Source organism: Lichenostomus cassidix, chromosome 2 (assembly GCF_008360975.1).
Source record: "Lichenostomus cassidix isolate B80296 chromosome 2, HeHo_3.0, whole genome shotgun sequence".
Lineage (NCBI taxonomy): Eukaryota > Metazoa > Chordata > Aves > Passeriformes > Meliphagidae > Lichenostomus > Lichenostomus cassidix.
In genome coordinates this window covers 31,944,124-31,962,740 of record NC_139482.1, presented here as the reverse complement: position 1 = coordinate 31,962,740, position 18,617 = coordinate 31,944,124, and the positions used below count along the sequence as shown (strand labels likewise).

At 37.4% G+C, this 18,617-nt stretch overlaps 1 protein-coding gene across 2 annotated transcripts in view; it reads left to right on the top strand.

Moving 5' to 3' along the window:
- The window catches only part of TRA2A (transformer 2 alpha homolog), a 30,374-nt gene extending 13,258 nt beyond the window's left edge, over window positions 1-17,116 (top strand). The window contains exons 2-8 of one of the 2 annotated variants that reach the window (XM_085050924.1): window positions 1,102-1,235; window positions 2,774-2,939; window positions 6,168-6,356; window positions 14,430-14,545; window positions 15,065-15,169; window positions 15,885-15,952; window positions 16,134-17,116. In XM_085050924.1, the coding sequence (XP_084907050.1) occupies window positions 1,102-1,235; window positions 2,774-2,939; window positions 6,168-6,356; window positions 14,430-14,545; window positions 15,065-15,169; window positions 15,885-15,952; window positions 16,134-16,144 (789 nt within the window). In that variant the 3' untranslated portion in view covers window positions 16,145-17,116. Of the gene's footprint in view, window positions 1-1,101; window positions 1,236-2,773; window positions 2,940-6,167; window positions 6,357-14,429; window positions 14,546-15,061; window positions 15,170-15,884; window positions 15,953-16,133 lie in introns of both variants that reach the window. The other variant, XM_085050923.1, reaches the window with a different exon arrangement.
- Window positions 17,117-18,617: the final 1,501 nt, after the last annotated feature.

Genomic DNA, 18,617 nt, shown 5'->3' with positions numbered 1-18,617 from the left:
AAGTAGGAAGAATAGTAATTTATGTTGCTTGTACCTATGTGCATGTATTATGTGAGTAAGTATGTGCATAGATAGGCTTTGACTGGAAATCTTTGGCCATTCTGTTGAACTGAGAGTGTTATAGTAATCTGTAGGAGTAAAATCTGGGATATTCAATACTGAGAAGCACATAGTTATTATTGTAGGGGGGGGAATCACTGATATCAATACGTCAATATATTTGTGCTAATTAGTATTTAGTGTATCTATGTATCTTACCAAAATAAATCTCAGAGGGGAGGAGGGTAGCTTTGCAAATACAGTAAAACACTGAGAACTCAGTAAGCTCATTGTTAGAACATAGACACTTATACAGTTTTAAAGATAATTTTTTTTAAAAAAGTTGTTTTATAAAATAGTTTCTTGCACTTTACCTGCTGGCTTTTCAATTTAGTAGATAACATCTGAACTCCAGCAGAGTTTTATAATCCCCACGTGCTTAAATATACTAAATGTTCTTTTTCCATTAAGGTTAATGTTCGTGAAGAAATTGAAGAGTTTTTTCCAAGAATGTGGAAGATAAATCAAGATAAAAGAAGGCTAATGAAAAGTATTAAAGATCAGAAAATTAAAATTGAATGGGGGAAAAAATTGAACAGAAGATTGGTCAGATAGAAGCACTTGAATATTTTTTTAAGGCTATAATGAATTGTTTGAATTGGGGAAGAATACACGAAGTATGAAAAATGAAAAACTCAATGAAGAATGAAGAAAAGTAGAAAGCAAGAGTGAAGTAGAATTAAAAGAATCTGGAAGAATGAATGGGTCCTAGGTTAAGTAAATGTATGGTTTATGTTCCAGTGTCTGTATGATCAAGTTGTAGATGAATTTGCATGATTACTTAGTTAATAGAGAATTGGTGATCTGGTTCAAGCAGGGACCTATTTGAGGCAAGCATACAATATTAACAGTGGGTTAGCAAAATGAAATTTTTTTTGGAGGGTATTGCCTAACCATTTGTTTTTCAGGAGCAATCAATATAATAGAATTACTGTACTTAAAATGTTAGGAGTTAGGCATTTACACAACCAATACCATTTTTAATACTGTCTTTTTTGTTAGGAGTCTCGCTCCCAGTCAAAATCTCCAGCTGGGAGTCCTGCTCGTGTAAAATCAGAGAGCAGGTCAGGATCTCGCAGTCCATCGAGGGCTTCCAAACATTCTGAATCGCACTCTAGGTCAAGATCAAAATCAAGGTATGTTCACAAAGTTATTTGTGTCAACTCAGTATTGCTGCTGTTGCTTTGGTAGGTTGATGAGATTTCTTTTCCGCTGTCGTACAAATTATGAACTTTTTGGGATGTATTAACAGGGGTATGTTAATGTGCATGTTTGTGCTCATATAGGTGGGCAAAGTGGGGGAATGATTTCATGGGTATGAATAAAGTACTGTAAATAGAAGTAGTAACATAGAAATCACAACTGAAATATGTAGGTTTGTCCCTTCCAGAAGAGAGAGGAGGGATTGCATTTCAATTCTGTGAAGCTCCTGCATCCTTTTCCCAAAATTGTTCGTGCGGGAATTCTTGGGTGGACCTCTCCTTCAGGGGGAAAAAAAGTCAAGTGAGACCTGCTGCAAAGGCAGTCAGGGTTAGATAAAAAAGAGTAAGCTCTCTAACTGTTGGAAATACTGGAAAACACTTCTTGGGAATGTTCTTGACATTCTTTCATTGGAGGCTTTAAAAACATAATCAAAAACTACGTCTTAAATTGGGTGTGGATAGCTCTTGATTTACGAGAATTTCAGTTTATATTCATTTTTCAATGCTGCACATGTCCTTCTCTGTCCTTTTCTACCCCAAGTATGGATGTGTGGAGGTAAAGCTTTATAGCTCGGTTCTGACAGAGCTTGCACAGAACAGAAGAGAAATGTCTTGCTTTTTTTTCCTCTAAATATGCCATAAATATTACCTGGTTTATACTGCATATCTTCTCTATTCCCTTTTACCATCATACTGATGAAAATGAGGAGAGCTACTGAATCTTTCTTTAATCAACCAAGAGACAAACCAGAAAACAGCATTTGTAGCGATGGAGGAATAGTCTTAGGTTGTTTCTCCTTCCCAGTTCTTGGGATAGATCAGTAATTCATCTTTTCTATTTATACACTTTATAGCAGAACAGCTGAGTTACTGTGCTCTGAATTGCCGAAGTTCAGCTAATGTTACAGGTTCTCTTCTTGCAATGTTTAGCCAGATTATTTCCTGTCTGTTTTAAACTGAGCTGATCATCAGCAAGATGTGTGCAAAGAAATGCTTGAGGATTTAAGCAAGTGTTCAGGTTTTGAGATTTTTTGGGGTTTTTTTGTCTGGAGTAGTTTTCATGCCTAGACAAACTTCTCTTGTAGATACTGCCGCACTGCAGTGCTGCCAGATTTTTCAATTTTTGAGTCAAAACAGTACTTTACACTGTGGCATATCTGGTTTCTGTGTCACTGTGCAGTTGTTAGTCAAACAGCCAAGCTGATAAAAGTTTAAAAATTTTGAAATTCCTGAAAACTGTTGTGAACGTAATCCTCAGTTTATGCCTGAAGTACTATCAAACAGTTAAAAATGGTGCTACCAAGCAGGTTATTAGAGATCCATGCAATCTTTAGATGTGCAAGGTAGAAGAAGCTTAATTGTTTTAACTGTAGAGATCACCTAAAAAAGGATTTTTGTCTAGAGAATGTGTGATTTACAGTTCAATACAGTATGTACATATAAGCTGACTAAAGGCTTTCTCTTTGTCGAAGATCCAGGTCCAGAAGACATTCGCACAGACGTTACACTCGTTCCAGATCCCATTCTCATTCCCATAGGAGACGTTCTCGAAGCAGATCGTACACACCAGAATACCGTCGTCGAAGGAGCCGCAGTCATTCTCCAATGTCCAACAGGAGAAGGCACACAGGCAGCAGAGTATGTCATGTTCATAAAGGCTGAGTATCAACAGAATAACTGTCTTTTGTATCAATGTAGTCCAGGCTACCTGCAGGCTGAGTTTGATCTGCTGTGTTGTCACTGAGGGATACAGGAATTGGGTAGGAGTGAGGGGTATGTGTGGAGCATTCTCTGTGATTTTGTGCTTCTGATTATTTAATTTGGTTTACCTTGAAGTAAAGCCCTGTGTAATTAGGTAACATATAAATCTTTATTATAGTAGACTAGAAAAATTTAGTTATGAAAAGGAGGAGCATTAAGTCTCTCAAAATGTAAATGAGAAGTGTCTCTGTATGAGCAGGAGGAAGTATAGCTACACGAACCAAAATATAAGTTATTAATCTTGTCATTCAGAGAGATTCTCCCAGTGTCCTTCTTTGTAATGGCAGAAGTGTTAGGGTTGAAGGGGACCTTAGGAAATCAGCTAGTCCAACCCCCTTAAAGCAGGTTCACCTCAGGCAGATTGCACAGGATCACGTGTGAGCTTGTTTTGACCTGCCATCTCTAGAAGAAGGAGACTCTGCAACCTCTCTGGTCAGTGTGTTCCAGTGTTCAGTCAGCCTCAGGGAAGTTTTTCTTCGTATTTAGATGGAATTTACCATGTTTCAGTTTGTGCCCATTGTCCCTCGTTGTGTTGCTGAGCAGCACTGAAGAGTCTGGCCCCATCTTTATGACACCCACCCTTTGAGATACTTATATGCATCGATAAGATCCCCTCTCAATTTTCTCCAGCCTAAACAGGTCCAGATCTCTGACCATTTCGTCATAAGAGAGGTGCTCCAATGCCCTAATCTTCATAGCCCTCCACTCCAGCAGTTTGTCTAATCTGTTTCAGTGCCTTAGCTTTTTGGTTTCACATCGCTTCAGGCTGATCTAAATGAGCGTCATTGCGCACAACTCTGCCTTTTCCTTGTTGAGTGCAGTGGTACATTTTGGATCTTTCTAGTTTTAATCTGGTTTAGTCTCCAAATTTTTTTATTAATTCTGTCAAAAAGCAACCAGACTTTTTTTTGCAGGCCTGGCTTGGTGAGGCAGATCACCAGGAGCAGGTAATACGATGTGAAGGAGAAGACTGGAGTGTGGAAAATGCAGGACTCCAGCCGTGCTAACATGCAGTGGCTTAAGCTGTTATGAGGCATAGTAGCTTTTCATGGAATGTTGCCAGCGTCTAATCATTATGAAGTAAATATTAATCTAGTGTCTTGAAAAATTGGCAGAAATAGCTGACGTTCAGCAGGTTAGCAGTTTTTCTGGTGAAAGGTGGAAGAATCCACTTTACTGCTTTAGGAAATACTAGGACACTTTGCTATGTGAAGATGTTTTTCTGCCTTGGAAGTGACTTCATGAAACACTACAAGTGTTTTCACAGTGAATTTCTTGGTAATTCTAGGGAGTAGTTCTAGTAGCGTCAAAATAAAACTGAAATCAGATTTGAAATGCCCTGAATAACAAGGTCCTAAAGACACCAGGAAAATTGTTAGCAATTTAGTCACCTCTATTGTAGAGGGAGCTTGCATACTGTGTTGATGGGAGGCAGCACAAAAACCTAATATAAAAGCTGCCCTTTAGTCCTCCATATTCAGTTTAGGCCTTCCAGTGGTAATGCAGTTATCACTTGGCACTTAGGGTCTGCAGACTGATCTCAGTACTTCTCTTGCCTCAGAAAATGTAATAGGGTTTAAGTGTAAAGAGGGATGTTAAAAAAGGGCGATAGGTATGGATGTGTGGAGGAATTTACCCAAACAATGATTTAAAAAGCAGATTTCATTATACTTACAGGAGTTCAGTAATAAAATTAGTGTAGTTGCCAGTGTCATTGAATTATCAGATAGATTGAAATATGGAGCAAAAAATACATACCTGGATGTGTATAATTAAAATTCTTGAATTACAAACTTCCAGGTTTTATTGTACTCTTCAGCTAGAGTAAGAAACTGAAGAAGATTCATGTCTTAAAACAGAGCTTTAAATGTTGACAAATGGAAAGAAAGGAACTTCAAATATATGAGTAGTGCAGGCGCCTTATTTTCACAATAGGTTCCTGAACAAATGTGCTGAAAAGAGCATGACAGAAGATCTAAACCTCTTCACTCCTTAAATCAGGCTGAAAGGCAGGCTCTGAGGCATAAATTACTGTGCGTGGATGACTTACCTGAAACCGAAATACAAATTTCAGCTGTGTCAACTTCCAGTTGTTATTTTGGCAGAAACATTAAATCTCAGTGCTTGTTGCTGGTGTTTTAAATTGCAACATCTACTATTACAGGTGCCAGAAGCTTAACTGAAAAACACGTTGCTTTGGATCAAAATAATTCTTACAGAGGATTTGGCATTAGATATTAATTCTCTGGCATGTAATTTTGAACCTAAAAGAGAACTTCTGCCTTGTACTACTACATATTTGACTTCGTCCGGTTGAAGGGAAATTTATTAAGTAATCCCACATCATGTCAGAGAGTCAAGAGTTTTGCTCTAGAGAGGTATGCATGCTTTTGGATTACAGTTTCACAGAACTGGCCTTCCACACTTGTTGCTCTCTAGATAAAAGAAGCAGGTGACTTTCATCCAGTTTACAAGTAGAAAGATTAACTTTCACATGTAAATATTGAGTTTCAGTATAGCTGGATAGGAAACACTGAGGGTAGGAAGTTTCAGTAGAAGCAAAATTATCGTTCAATTGTCTGTGCTTAGGAGCGCAAGTGCTCACATGGAGTATGGGCAGCTGGAGGCATTGTGCAGTCTTTAGTGCCTGTGATGACTGCAAAAAGGCTGAAGGTGAGAGTTCAGGCTGGCAAGCCTGTTCTCAGCACAAATATGTATGTGCTGTCTGCCCCTTGTTGGTAATTTCACTATGAAGTACTAATAACATGGGTTCCTGTTTTATAGCTTTTCTGTGAATCAGAATGCTTAAATTTTATCAGCTGAGTTTTTCACCAACATGAGAAGTTTGTCTTGATATTTTTTCTAAAATAAAAACCCGTGAAAGTAGTTGCTTCTTGAAACTATCTTACAATTAGAATGATAATTGTTAGTGTTAAACTTGCGAAAGTAGTTGCTTCTTGAAACTAGCTTACAATTAGAATGATAATTGTTAGAGTGTTAAACTTTGTTAAACCTGTGTTTTGTTTTCTTCAGCTTAATTTTTTTTTATAATTGATAATTTTTGATACAAGAATATTTGACTTAATTGAACACTTGTGTTGCCAGGCTAATCCAGATCCTAATACCTGTCTTGGAGTGTTTGGTCTCAGTTTGTACACCACTGAGAGAGATTTGCGTGAAGTCTTTTCCCGTTACGGACCTTTGACTGGCGTCAATGTGGTTTATGATCAACGGACCGGACGATCAAGAGGATTTGCTTTTGTTTATTTTGAGAGAATTGATGATTCTAAAGAGGTAAATGCATTCTTTACTACCTTTTGCAGGTGTGCTCTTTATGCATTATCTTCATTAATTGACTGTAAAAAAAATCCAAACTAGTTTTTGAGTGTGTATTCAGTAGCAGGTTCTCACAGTGAGATTAATTTAAAATACTTTGTTCAAGTAACATGGCATTTCTCAGCAAATGAAGCATTTTAGTTCAGTGTTCAGCTGCATGGGCAGATTTTGAGCATAAGCTGTCTGTATTGAATTACCAGTGAGCATTGGACTTCAAGTTTAGTCTGTTGCTTCAAAATGAAAGTAAATCTTTGAGGCTTCAATGTCTGTAGTATCTTTGAAACATTTTGGGGAGATAGCTTTTTTAAGTTGTTTTCTGAATCAAAATTCTGGAGATTCCCTTCACATTTTCTTCTCATAAGCATGTCATCATGCTTTTGAAAAGTAGTAGAGCTTGTCTTGATTTGTGTCTTGGTCAGTTGCTTTCCTAGCTGTACAGATAGCTGTTAAAAGCTAGACTGAGTTGTTAGTATAATTCATCTGTAAGGAAAGAATCAAAGAATAAGAACAGCAGCCTGTATTATGATTCACCACAGTAAGTAGTAGTTTTTTTACCCCTGTAACGATACTGTGAACTTTACCACATTTACTGAAATTTGTAGATAAAGTTGCTATTAAAAGTAAAGAGACACTCTGGAAAAAAACAAAGTTTTTAATCCTGCATTGTGGGATTATCTCTTGCTTTGGGACAGACTGAGTCACAGACTTCATCTTGTTTATGGATTAATAGGTTTGGGCTAATGTTTCAGATTTACTGTTTGATTCTGCGTGCATTTGCTAAGTTTATAAGGAGATATTACATATGGCTCCTCTCCTTGTAGATCACTTAGCGTTGAAGGCAGGGTCAATGATAGCTCTGGAACCTATCAGGAGCTGAAAAGTAAGAACTCTGATTCTGCTTGGTCATATTTTAATTAAAAAACCTGTTTTGTGCATTACTTGATTGAACTGTACCTCTTGTCTGTGACTTCTGGTATGACCCAACTGACAATCAGTTTATGGGAAGAGTAATATTTGTAGATGTATCTGTGTGTGGTTGTTGCAGGTTATAGAGGTGAGTAAAAGTACATAAAATTTCCTTTAGGGTCCCTGCTACATTTTTCTACATTCTCAGTTGGACAGGTTGAGAGAGAGGTTAATGGGGTGGACAGTTGTATATCCATGTGTCTTTAATGCCCTACTCTCTCTAATTTTAGCCTTGTATTTCTTTGCGCACTGAGTTTGTTGGGATTTTGAAAAAGTGACAGTTTTGTAAAATATTTCACATCCAAAATATTTGCACAGTATTCCTTGGCACAGTCCTGTACCAGTCTTGTATGTTTTACAGCTTCATCTGTCTTTAAAAGTAGGGTTTTTTTCCCTGGTTGCCATGGGCAATGGTCATGCGTGACACCATGCATTTCTTAAAATGTTCCGTGTAAATAGCATGAAGCAATTTGTTTAGTATAAAGCTGTTTTGGCAGATGCTATGAAACTGGAATGCAGAGGAAAAGAAAAAGGGGTGTTACTTGCATTCAGAAATACGGAAGTAAAGATTAGAGCCTTAAGCAGGAACTGAAATAATTTGGAATGTAATTAAACCCCCCCTTTTTCTCCCCAGTGGGTTGGTGCCTGAAGAGGGGGAAGGGATGCAAACCCTCCCAAAACCTGGAACTTAAATAACTGAAATACTTTGGCTAGAAGAAAAACTTGGTTTTTTGACTTATTTCATGGGCCTTGAGGATATATTTGAAGATCGCAATAAGTGGCAGCTGGTGTAGAAAAAGGGGAGATATATAAATATAGAGATATATGTATATATATATAGATAGCTGTAGGTGTGAAATTTTGTGACAGGTCCTGTAGGAAATGAAACAATTCTTTGTTGGGAAGATAGTCTGAAAAGTTGAATATGCATAAAAGCAATCACACTTAGATTACTTTTGCTCTAAGAAAGTGACTTTCATCTTAATAATAATTTAAAAGCTCCAGTCAACCAAAAATAATGACCAAAATCCCAAACCCTAATATCCTAAAACGTTTAAATAAAGAGATGAGATGTTGAACTACATTCCAACTCTTTTAAAGATAGATGGATTAAAAGAGAGTAGAACTCTACAGAAAAATGAGGATTTTCTATAATCTTCACTATCACATTTCAGGAGAGGTAGCAGAGGGAGGCTTCTCAGCAGACATGCTCTAAAATACAGGTAATACTAAAATTTGACACCAAATTAGTTGTGAATAGTTAATGTTTGAACTTTCCTAACTTAAAGGTTGACCAGTCTTGCAGCTGAAATCCCTCAAGATCTCTGTCATCCCTGGTTACCACTTTTACAAACTGCATCTGTTATTGAACTGCTTAAAATGTTGCTGTGGGTCATGATTCTGAAACCAAGTGGTACAGTGTCCTTATGGTGGTAAAGACATTTTGAGTTGTCAACTAGCTCGATGTGTTGTAAATCTAAAGACAACGTAAAATACCATTTCTTAGAGGTGGTACCTCACAATTGTCCTAAAAACACAAAAGGGGCAGTTTTAAAGGTTACTTTTACTCAAACTGTTTTATAATTTCAGAATTTCAGATTGACACTGTAGCAGCCTTGTTGTTAGCTGTTCATGATCATCTTGGTTATAAATAGAGGTTTAGCTTTTAATAACTACTAGGTAGAGTAGCTGTCAGAGCATCACAGTAACTTCAGTTGTTCCACTTTAACAGGACTGAGAAAAAAGTTTTAAAAGCATGTGTCCAATCCAAGAGATTACTTGTGGAATATGTTCTGTTCTGTTTGAAACTCTACCAAGGTTAAGGTGAAACTTTATGATCAGACAGAAGGTACCTTTTCAATCAGATGTCTTTTATTGCAGTGGTATAGTGTTTGCAGAATAACACTTGACTGACTTCTTAGATTTTGACCCATATTGAAGATGCTCACGGACACTGTCTTTAGTTCAAAGTGTGATAGCAGACAATAAATGTCAAGGACTGATGAGTGTCTAGGAAACATCTGATGAATGTCTGATGGTTGTCTAGAAATCTGAGGGTCTGCTGTGCTGATGTTCTTGTCTGTGAGCTTGTTCAAAGCGTGTTTGAAAAGCTTCTGTTGGTATCTGACTGGTTTTAGAATGGGTATAGTGGGTTTTGGTTTTTGTGAAGTGTTTTATTTCAAAAAGTTGTTGGTTTTCTTTAAAATATTTGGTATTGCTTTTTTGCCTGGGGTGGTGCAATGTCTTATCTTGGCCACCCTTTTCCAAGCCCTCAGAACTACATGTTTGACATGCAAAGGGCAGTATCTGTAAACATCTGTTGAAGACTTTGTTTCTCACAATCTCTTACCTAATTCGCAGTATTGGCAATGCTGGCATGGAGCCAGCGTTGTAATGTTTTCCAATATTTTCACTGAATTATAGAGGATATTCATCTGCCCATCACATAAGGATTTTGTTCCTGTGTTTAAGAGGATCACAAACTTCTATGTACTACGATGAGAAAAAAATACAGTTGATGGGGGGAATTGATTGTGTCAGGGTTAACAGTAAGTTGAGAAGATCATGAGTGAAAAGTGCTGGCTGTTCTAGGAACGTGGTTCTTACTACAGTTACCAGGGATTTCATATGCTGCTAAACCAGCCTTTCAGTAGCTCAGGCTGTGAAGTGTTAGTTGTTTAAACTGAGGCTACTGTGAATGTACTGTCTGTAGGAGGAACTCATCTAAGAGGCGTCAGCTACAGCAGCTGTTGGCAATATGGAGTTTTCTAATGCTGGTTAGATGTTCTTCAGAGTTTTGACCATCTTTCCAGAGCTGTTTTCTGAAGTTCTGTTCATTAACAATCAACACAAACCATTAACATAATTCAGTTGCCAAAGACCAGAATAATTACAGGGTTTATCAGTTCGATTTGAGAAACATTTGATCTGTGGTGCAGGCAGACTAGCTTAGAACTATCATTATGGAACAAAATTCCCATGGCTTGCTGAAGAAGTGGTGTAGGTATTATTTATGATATCGAAAACAAGCTTTGATATACCAGAAAAGGGCACTAGAAAGTCTCAAATGTTTGGAATTACAAGTTACAGACTTCTGGAGAGTTAGAAATACCATGAAATTGCTATTACTTGTAGAAACATCCATTTATTCATTCTGGTTCTCCAAAATCCTGTATTTCTTGACTCTGAAACTCTAAAGTATGGTTTAAAGAGCATACATCAATTGATGCTTAAGCTCGTAACTGTGTATGTTTAAAAGTTATCATTGCCAATGTTGTATTTTTTTAAAAATTTCTTAACTAGAGAATGTAAATTGAATATTGTTTGAAAGTGAAACAGGCACTTGAACTTTGCAGACTGCAGCACTGCATCAAGTGTGAAAAGATGAGTTTCTTAATTTCTTTATTAATTCCATCAGATTTTTTTTTCAGAGTTTTCTTTTAGTTGTCCTCAGTAAATCCAGAACTGAACCAGTAATCAGTACACTGGAGGGGGGAATCTAATCCATTGTGTCTTTCATCCCTTGCTGTAGCTGTGATAGCATGGAGATGATGTTTTTGGTATTGGAAGTCCTTTCGTACTGTGTTAACACCCCTAAAAAAGCATCAAACAAGAAATCCCCAAAACCACAGTGGGGAAAAAAAAAACCCAATACCATGTATAGTTATTTTTAAATTGTGAAAACACATTTTCAAAATAAGTCACAATTTAAACTGCTCGTGTTTGACTGTTCAAGTGTATTCAGTCTGTATGTTCCTAACTTTGGAGGGATGTCAAGTTCTTGAAGTAGTTATCCATGCTGAAAGTCTTTAATTTTTTCAGTGAGTTCTTCATTGCCTAACGAGTACCAGCCACCTGTGTAAGTTTGTGCATTTAATTGAAAGCTGTTTCCAAACTTGTTTGACTCTACCTAGCTGCTCATACATGTAGAAAACATCACATAGTGTATTAAATATCAAATTAAATTGAAATATCTGTTAAATTTAATGCATTCTGATTTTTGAGGCGCTGGAGATCATGCTGTAGTTTGGGAGCTGCTCGTTTTGTCAAACTAATGCCTTATGGATAATAAGTTTTACTACGGATAGTCTGCTCAAGGTTTAAAAGTGTAAACTTTAAAAATGTGATCCAAAATTGAACCTGTGCCATTCCCAATGCTAATTCTCTGTTTTCTTGCTGCAAACATATAGATGTGTATTCTAGCCTACAGAATAATTTTTTCCATAGCGTTTCCTACCAGAATAAATATTATATGTTTGTAGGAATCTTGTTTTCTTGCTTACTGTTCTCTTGCAAAAGTCATGCAAGTTTTTTAACAACATTCAGATATTGGAAAAGAGTTGAGGTTGTAATAAAATTAGATTGTTGATGGTTAAAGACTCCTAAGAAGGCATTGTGTGTCTTAAATCACAATATTATTTGATTTTTCTCTTTAAAAAGTTTCATTGGATTATCTTAAACAGTATTTGAGAATGTCTTCTGCATTGTTAGGGTGTACAGTTTTTTCCTCTCTGACACTAATATGTTTTTAACATAGCAGTCATCCATACCCAAAAACAGCAAGAAAAGGAAACTGAAATTTGTTTTGAATGACATACAATAAAATTGAAAAATCCAAAATTTTCTTGTTAACTACTTCAACTTTCAATAAAGCGCAGAAATGCCAGTGATTAGGATCACTAATGTATTTTTACAGACTTCATACAAAACAAATACTCTTGTATCAGTTATATGAACATGGGTTTTCAAGAGGGCTCTTGGTCATCTTGCATTAGTCCTTACCTAATAATGTCAATTTAAGTACTTTGCTTCAAAGACCTGAGATGTGCATGTTAAGAGTGGTGCAGAGAATCTGGGAACATCTTTAGAAGGAATTTCCAGTTGCTAGTTACTGAATGAGTGATCCATACAATTAATTATTGTAGGTTTTGGCTTTTCTGCATGTGGGGGATGCAGTCACAACTGTAAGAGGCTTTATTATTTTTTAATATATATTAGAGATTTTATTTATTTAAACTTTTTTAGTTGGCAGTTATTGCTGACAGCTGCTGAACCATAGGAAAATTAATGTTTTAATATTGGGTAGGACATCAGACATTATGACAACGGTGTTGGGAGTTCCATGCAGTCTGGTAAATGAGCTAATCTTTATCCAGTGAAATGTAACATATTTCTTGGTATTTCTAAAGCAAACACTCAACTCTCAAAATTAACTCTTCATTTCTCTTGCTGGTGTGTTACTCTTCTCTGTACTGCTCCCTCTGTCAAAGAGCTCTTCCCCTTGAAGAGGTGTTTGTTAGCTTAACTAAATAAGACACACATGCCAGATGTTCTGGATTTGAAGTGGCTTCTTGTCAGCTAAGCGTATTATTCTGCAAGTTGTTGACTGGACTTAAAAATTTCTTACGAGTTAACTTGCTGCATTTCCAGAAAAGTGCTTTTTATCATTAAGTTAATTTTTCAGCCAGATAATTAGAGCCTTCATTTTTAGGTTTGTGTACACATACTTTTCTAAGTTGCATGCAAAGATTTATTTTAATTTAGATCATCCTTGTGGAACAGGACTTCTAAAAAAGAGGTATTAAGTCTAGGAATCTAAAGCTGAGGAGACTGTTTTAGTCACAAAATATACCTGAGTGTGTGTTGAAAGGTTTGAAGTGCTCTTTGCCGTGCCTTGCAGTTAGTTTTGTAGCGGAACACAAATCACTAGATGGCGGTATAATACGGACACAAACAGCGTTATTAAAATACAAACTCACTCTCGTTAAATAGCTTAGTGATCATCAGTCACTTCCAGTTTGGGCACAGCAGTTAAATCATGTGGTTACCAGGTTTCTCTATCTCCTTTATGACTTGTATGTAAATTCAATAAGCCTCTCATTAGAGTTGTAATATATTTATTGAAAAATCTAACTTTTTGTGATTAAAAAAAAAAAATGTTCTGCTTAGAGGCACATTCATGTTTTGAGGTTGGGTGTTGTTTTTTGATGAAAAATGAAGATGAAAAAATAGCAAAGTGGTAATGTTCTTTGACTCCAGATTGTAAAAGTGTCTTTTTTCCACACGTGAAAAATTAAAATAATGTATATTGGACTAAGTAGTGTGCTTAATGTTGAGAAATAAGTGGTGTGTATTGGTATTTCAGAGATCCTGTAGCATCTAATAAAAGCTATTAAAATTTGAAAATCAAATTTTTAAAAATCCTTTCAAGTCCAGCATTAGCTGTTAAGTAACTGTTGCGGGTTTGTTGGGGTTTGGGTTTTTAGGTTACTGTTGCATGAATATAATTCTCAAAAGTACGCTCTGCTCCTTTGAGAAACTTACTTTGATGGTTTGAGTTTGTGAAAGGCCATTGTATTGATTCTCAGAGTGGAGAAGCTGGGGCTGGAACACCCAGCGAGTGCGTGCAGGGGCTGCGGGCGGCTCTGAAGGCAGGGGCGTCTGCGCGCAGACCCTTGTGTGTATCACTTAAGCGAGCTGCTATTGTGAGAGGGAGTGGGGAGGAAGGTTGTAATTAGGTATCCATGTAGGCTGAACCCGCCATTTTACTAAGCTCTGCTGAAGTAGGTCCTTGTAAGGGAGATGGCAGGAGGCTGGGAGAGCATGAAATGGCAGCCGACGAGCAGTAATCCGGCCATATGCACCCTACAGGAAGCCACTGTTTTGCACAGCTTTTGAATCCGCCCGTCCCCTCTGGGTCAGAGACGGTGGTAGGAAAGATGCAGTTTTCAGAAAAAAGCTGTTTTGGCTTTCAGTTTATCTTTCAGATGGGTAGAAGATAAAGTCTAGGGAGAGTGGCTGTGTTAGTGGTTAGCCTGCGCTCCCTTAAGAAGGGATTGAGAGTCGCATTAGTCCGACACCCCAGTGTGGTCCTGTAACACCACCGGCAGACAGGCCCGGGGACAAGAGATTAGCCATTCGCCACAGTGGGGCACTAGTAACCAGTCTAAACAAGGCAAGTTCAGGGCTTGTTTTTCTGGTGGAAAATAATATGTTTGTACATAGCCTTCCATAGTTACCAGTAGGATGCAGATTTCACATCCCTGTTCCTTGTCTCTCCTGCAGGCGATGGAGCATGCAAATGGAATGGAGCTGGATGGCAGGAGGATTCGAGTGGATTACTCAATCACCAAGAGGGCACATACACCCACCCCAGGCATATACATGGGCAGGCCAACACAGTAAGTTCAATGGATTTAAACAGTGCTGGAGTCTGGTTGAAGAAATAGAACTCCAGGTACTTCTAAAAAGATTTAGAGTTATGCCATCTTGTATTTCATCACAAAGTTCCTAATATAAAGAATACGTTACTGTGGTTCATATATACTGTTAAATCCTACTGTAGTTTATTGTACCTTTATTTATAAAAATACTGAAGGAGCTATTATTACAAAATAATATCCAACATGAATAGTTAATGCATCCCTAGCCTACTCAAATACTAAGGTGCCCATTTGCCTTTGATACTGATGGGAATTAAACTCAAATATCTGGTTTTTCTGAGTTTTTAAAGGTATTTTTATTTAAATATTTTGTCTGTAGATTTGTTTTGTGGCATAGTCTTAAGTGTCTGATTTACTACAAGACCACTTTAAAAAAGATTTTAAATAATTTATATTTATCTAAAAATTCAAATCAAAATGAAGAGTAGATATATGAAGGGGTTTTTTGTTTTGTCTTTTATTTACCTGTAATAGCAGTGGAGGAGGTGGTGGTGGTGGAGCGGGTCGTCGCCGGGACTCATATTATGATAGAGGGTATGACAGAGGATATGACAGATATGAAGAATATGACTACAGATACAGGTACCTAATCGGTATTTTATTTCTGTAAGAACAGTGGATTTGTTGGGAATACTGAAAAGTTAGGTGACAAAATGTGTTACTCAGTTATACAGCAATATTCTGTATACATGCCTGTTGTGTGGTAGAGCCTCATTCCCTTACGTTTTGTGGGATTAAAGTAGTCAGAATCTTCAGTGTTTATGTAATTCAGTTATCCAGTTGGGCAAAGGGTTAGTTTTGCTACGTGAAGGAGGTGTAGAGCATGTACCCCAGGAATCAAGTGGACAGATAAAAAGGGAACTCGTTTTTCTATGCTGTATATAGAACCAGGGACAGCTGATACACACTGCTGTTTAAAAATGGATTATTTGTAGATGGGATTTTTAATGCTTGACATTTCATAACCATCTCTCTGTTTTGAAAGTTATCTGGTTTCAGAGAATGTTGTTCAACAAGAATTGTAGGCATCTGGAAAAGCACTTCATGTGTTTGTAAGGCTAATGAGAGTTTATTAAATTCTTTGTCTGTGAATATCTTACCATTTTAAACACATCAAATAGAGAAATATAAAAGCATTTGTTAAATAACTGTAAGCCCCAGCCAAATAAAGCAGAAATCATTCATGCAGGCCAAGTCTTTCAGTGCTAAGGAAGTGGTTCTGTTCTGTAAAAGTGATGTGAATAAGGCTTCTTTCATAATGGATGTTGTTTGGTTTCTTTTTTAATTTCCTTTAAAGGAGACGATCACCATCGCCTTATTATAGTCGATACCGATCGCGATCAAGATCCCGTTCCTATAGTCCAAGTAAGTAAATACAAGTGAATAAATAGAATCTGGCTCACATAAACATTGTTTTATGAATTTATCAGTGGAGACTCTGAACATGAAAGCAAAAAAAGCTGGGCACAGTTAAGCTGAAATAACATATGTACAGTTAGTTTATGGTTGTGTAATTAGTAATTCTGTAATCTTTTGTTTTTTCCAGGGCGCTACTGATGATCAGAAGAGTTACAGTTGAGGACTTGATTTTTAAATACAAAGTTCAGATCTTTAGCATCCCTACTGCTTTCCCTTCCATTTTCCCTTTCTTGTCCTCCTTCCAGCTCTTTCACAAGTCTTTGGTTCATTTAGAATATACATATTTTCAGTTGACGTATTCCTATTTTCCATCCCTTCTTATTGTAATACTCTTAAATATTGTAATTGTTGTAGTTTTTGTGTAGTAAAACATCTTGAGCAAAATGGAATAGAGAACCCAAAGTGCTGATACATTTTGGAAGTCATTCCTATTTGGTTTTTAAAACAGTTGGACTCCTGACTAATCAGAAGAGAGTATTGATATTTTTAAAGCTTGCATGTCATATGTAGTATACACACTCGGATACTTTAACATAAACCTGCATTTCCAAGTAACTTGTTAATCTTTCTGTTAAAATGTTTACCTGTTACTTTGATAAACAAGTAATGAATTTGAGCCTTTTCTGTAATGACAAATTTGCTTAGATAGTCATGAACCAGAGGATTTTTTTTTTAAATTTTTTTTTTTTGTTAGATAGTTGCTTTGAGAGTAGACTATTTGAGCTAGAGCAAAATTTGGTATTTGACTGACTGGGTGAGTAGATCCTTGTACACTCAAAATTAAGGCTGTGTTTTATAGAAAAAAGTTTCTGGATTGCTACACAGTGGATAATAATTGAGGTTAAAACTCTTAAATTCCTGGGGTCTTTGTTGTACTTGGTTGAATATTTCCCCTTAATTGGTGCAGGAGAAAAAATATTTATTGAACATAGCAATTAGTTATATAATTTGCTGTTCATGAAAGAAAAAATCGCCAACTTTTTGGTATTGAAATAATGATGGAGCAAGTTTTGTTTCTAGTCCTTTTTGGAGTTTTGAAAATATGGATGAAAAAATATACAGCTACATGTAAACCTTTTTTTCCCCCTCAATAAAAGTTAAGTCCACTGATACATGGCTTCTTGTCTTTCATTCTGCATTTTGTATTACTTTGGAATATAAGTTAAACAAGACTTGATACTGCTGTATGGATAATAAAGTTAGCTCCTGTCTTCTCAGGAGCCTTGTCTTCCCTGAGAATCAGTATGTGGTTTTATGGGATGGCTAAGCATGGTGGATACTCCAGCTTTCTCTTGTGTCACTCTTGTCAGTTGCTGGAGTTGTGGTGAGATGGTTGAAGGAGGGAGACACTGCTGACTTTGTTTAGCTTTCTGGCAAGTGGCTGATCAATGTTGATGTTGCCACAGCAAAAAAAAAAAAAAAAAAAAAAAAAAAGGCCCACAAAGCCCTTGCAGCAAAGTTCCATCCTGATTGCCAGGGAATGCCACCAAAAGAGTTTGTCATGGTTTTAAGAAGGTAAGTGTATGAAATGCAATTGCATTAACTATTTCTGAGTGTTGGTGCCATGAACTATTAACAAGTAGTTAAAAGAAACATTAGCACACATCCAGCTATCTTTAAAGCTAGATAGAATATGCCAAGAGAAATTGGTGACAAAACAAGTTCTAAGTAAGTATTGCTCCATACCTTTGATCCAGGACATTTTAACCATAAATTGCAGTTGAAAACTCTTAGTAAATTGAAAGCAAAGTAGCTGAAACACTGAAGTTAAATCTTTCAACTCTGGTGAATTTGCCAGTATTTATTGGTGATCCAGGCAGATTAGGAAATGTTAAGAAAATTGTTTGCTGTAAACAAAAGTGTCAATATCTCAAGATGAAGGACTGTTGGTGTATTTGGTTTTGTTCTTTCATAATATGGTTAGCCAATGTGACAGCCATCCACAAGAAGGGCTGGAAGATCCAGGGAACTACAGGCATATCAGCCTGACCTTAGTGCCTGGGACGGTTATGGAGTTGGTATCTTGAGTGCCATCACGTGTACAGGACATCCGAGGGATCAGGCCCTACCAGCATGGGTTTAGGAAAGGCAGGTGCTGCCTGACCAACCTGATCTTCTGTGACCCAGTGACCCACTTAGTGGAAGAGGGAAAGACTGTGTCTGGTGTCTACCTGGACTTCAGCAAAGCCATTGATACTGTCTGCTGTGGCATTCTGGAAAAGCTGGCAGCCCACGGTTTAGACTGATGCACTCTTCAGTGAGTAAAAAAATAGTCTGGATATCTGGGCCCAGCGGGTGGAGGTGAATGGTGCCACATCCAGCTGTTGGCTGGTCACAAGAGGTTCCTCAGAGCTCAGCACTGCGGTCAGCCCTGTTCCATATCTTTATTGATGATCTGGATGAGGGGATTGGCTGCGCTCTCAGTCACTTCATGGACAACACTAAGGTGAGCAGGAGTGTTGGTCTGCTGGAGCCTAGGGAGGCTCTGCAGGGGAATTGGGACAGGGTGGATTGATGGACTGAGGTTCAATAAGGTGAAGTGTCAAGTCCTGCACTTGGGTCACAACATCCCCAGGCAGCACTACAGGCTGGGGCAGAGTGGCTGGAAAGC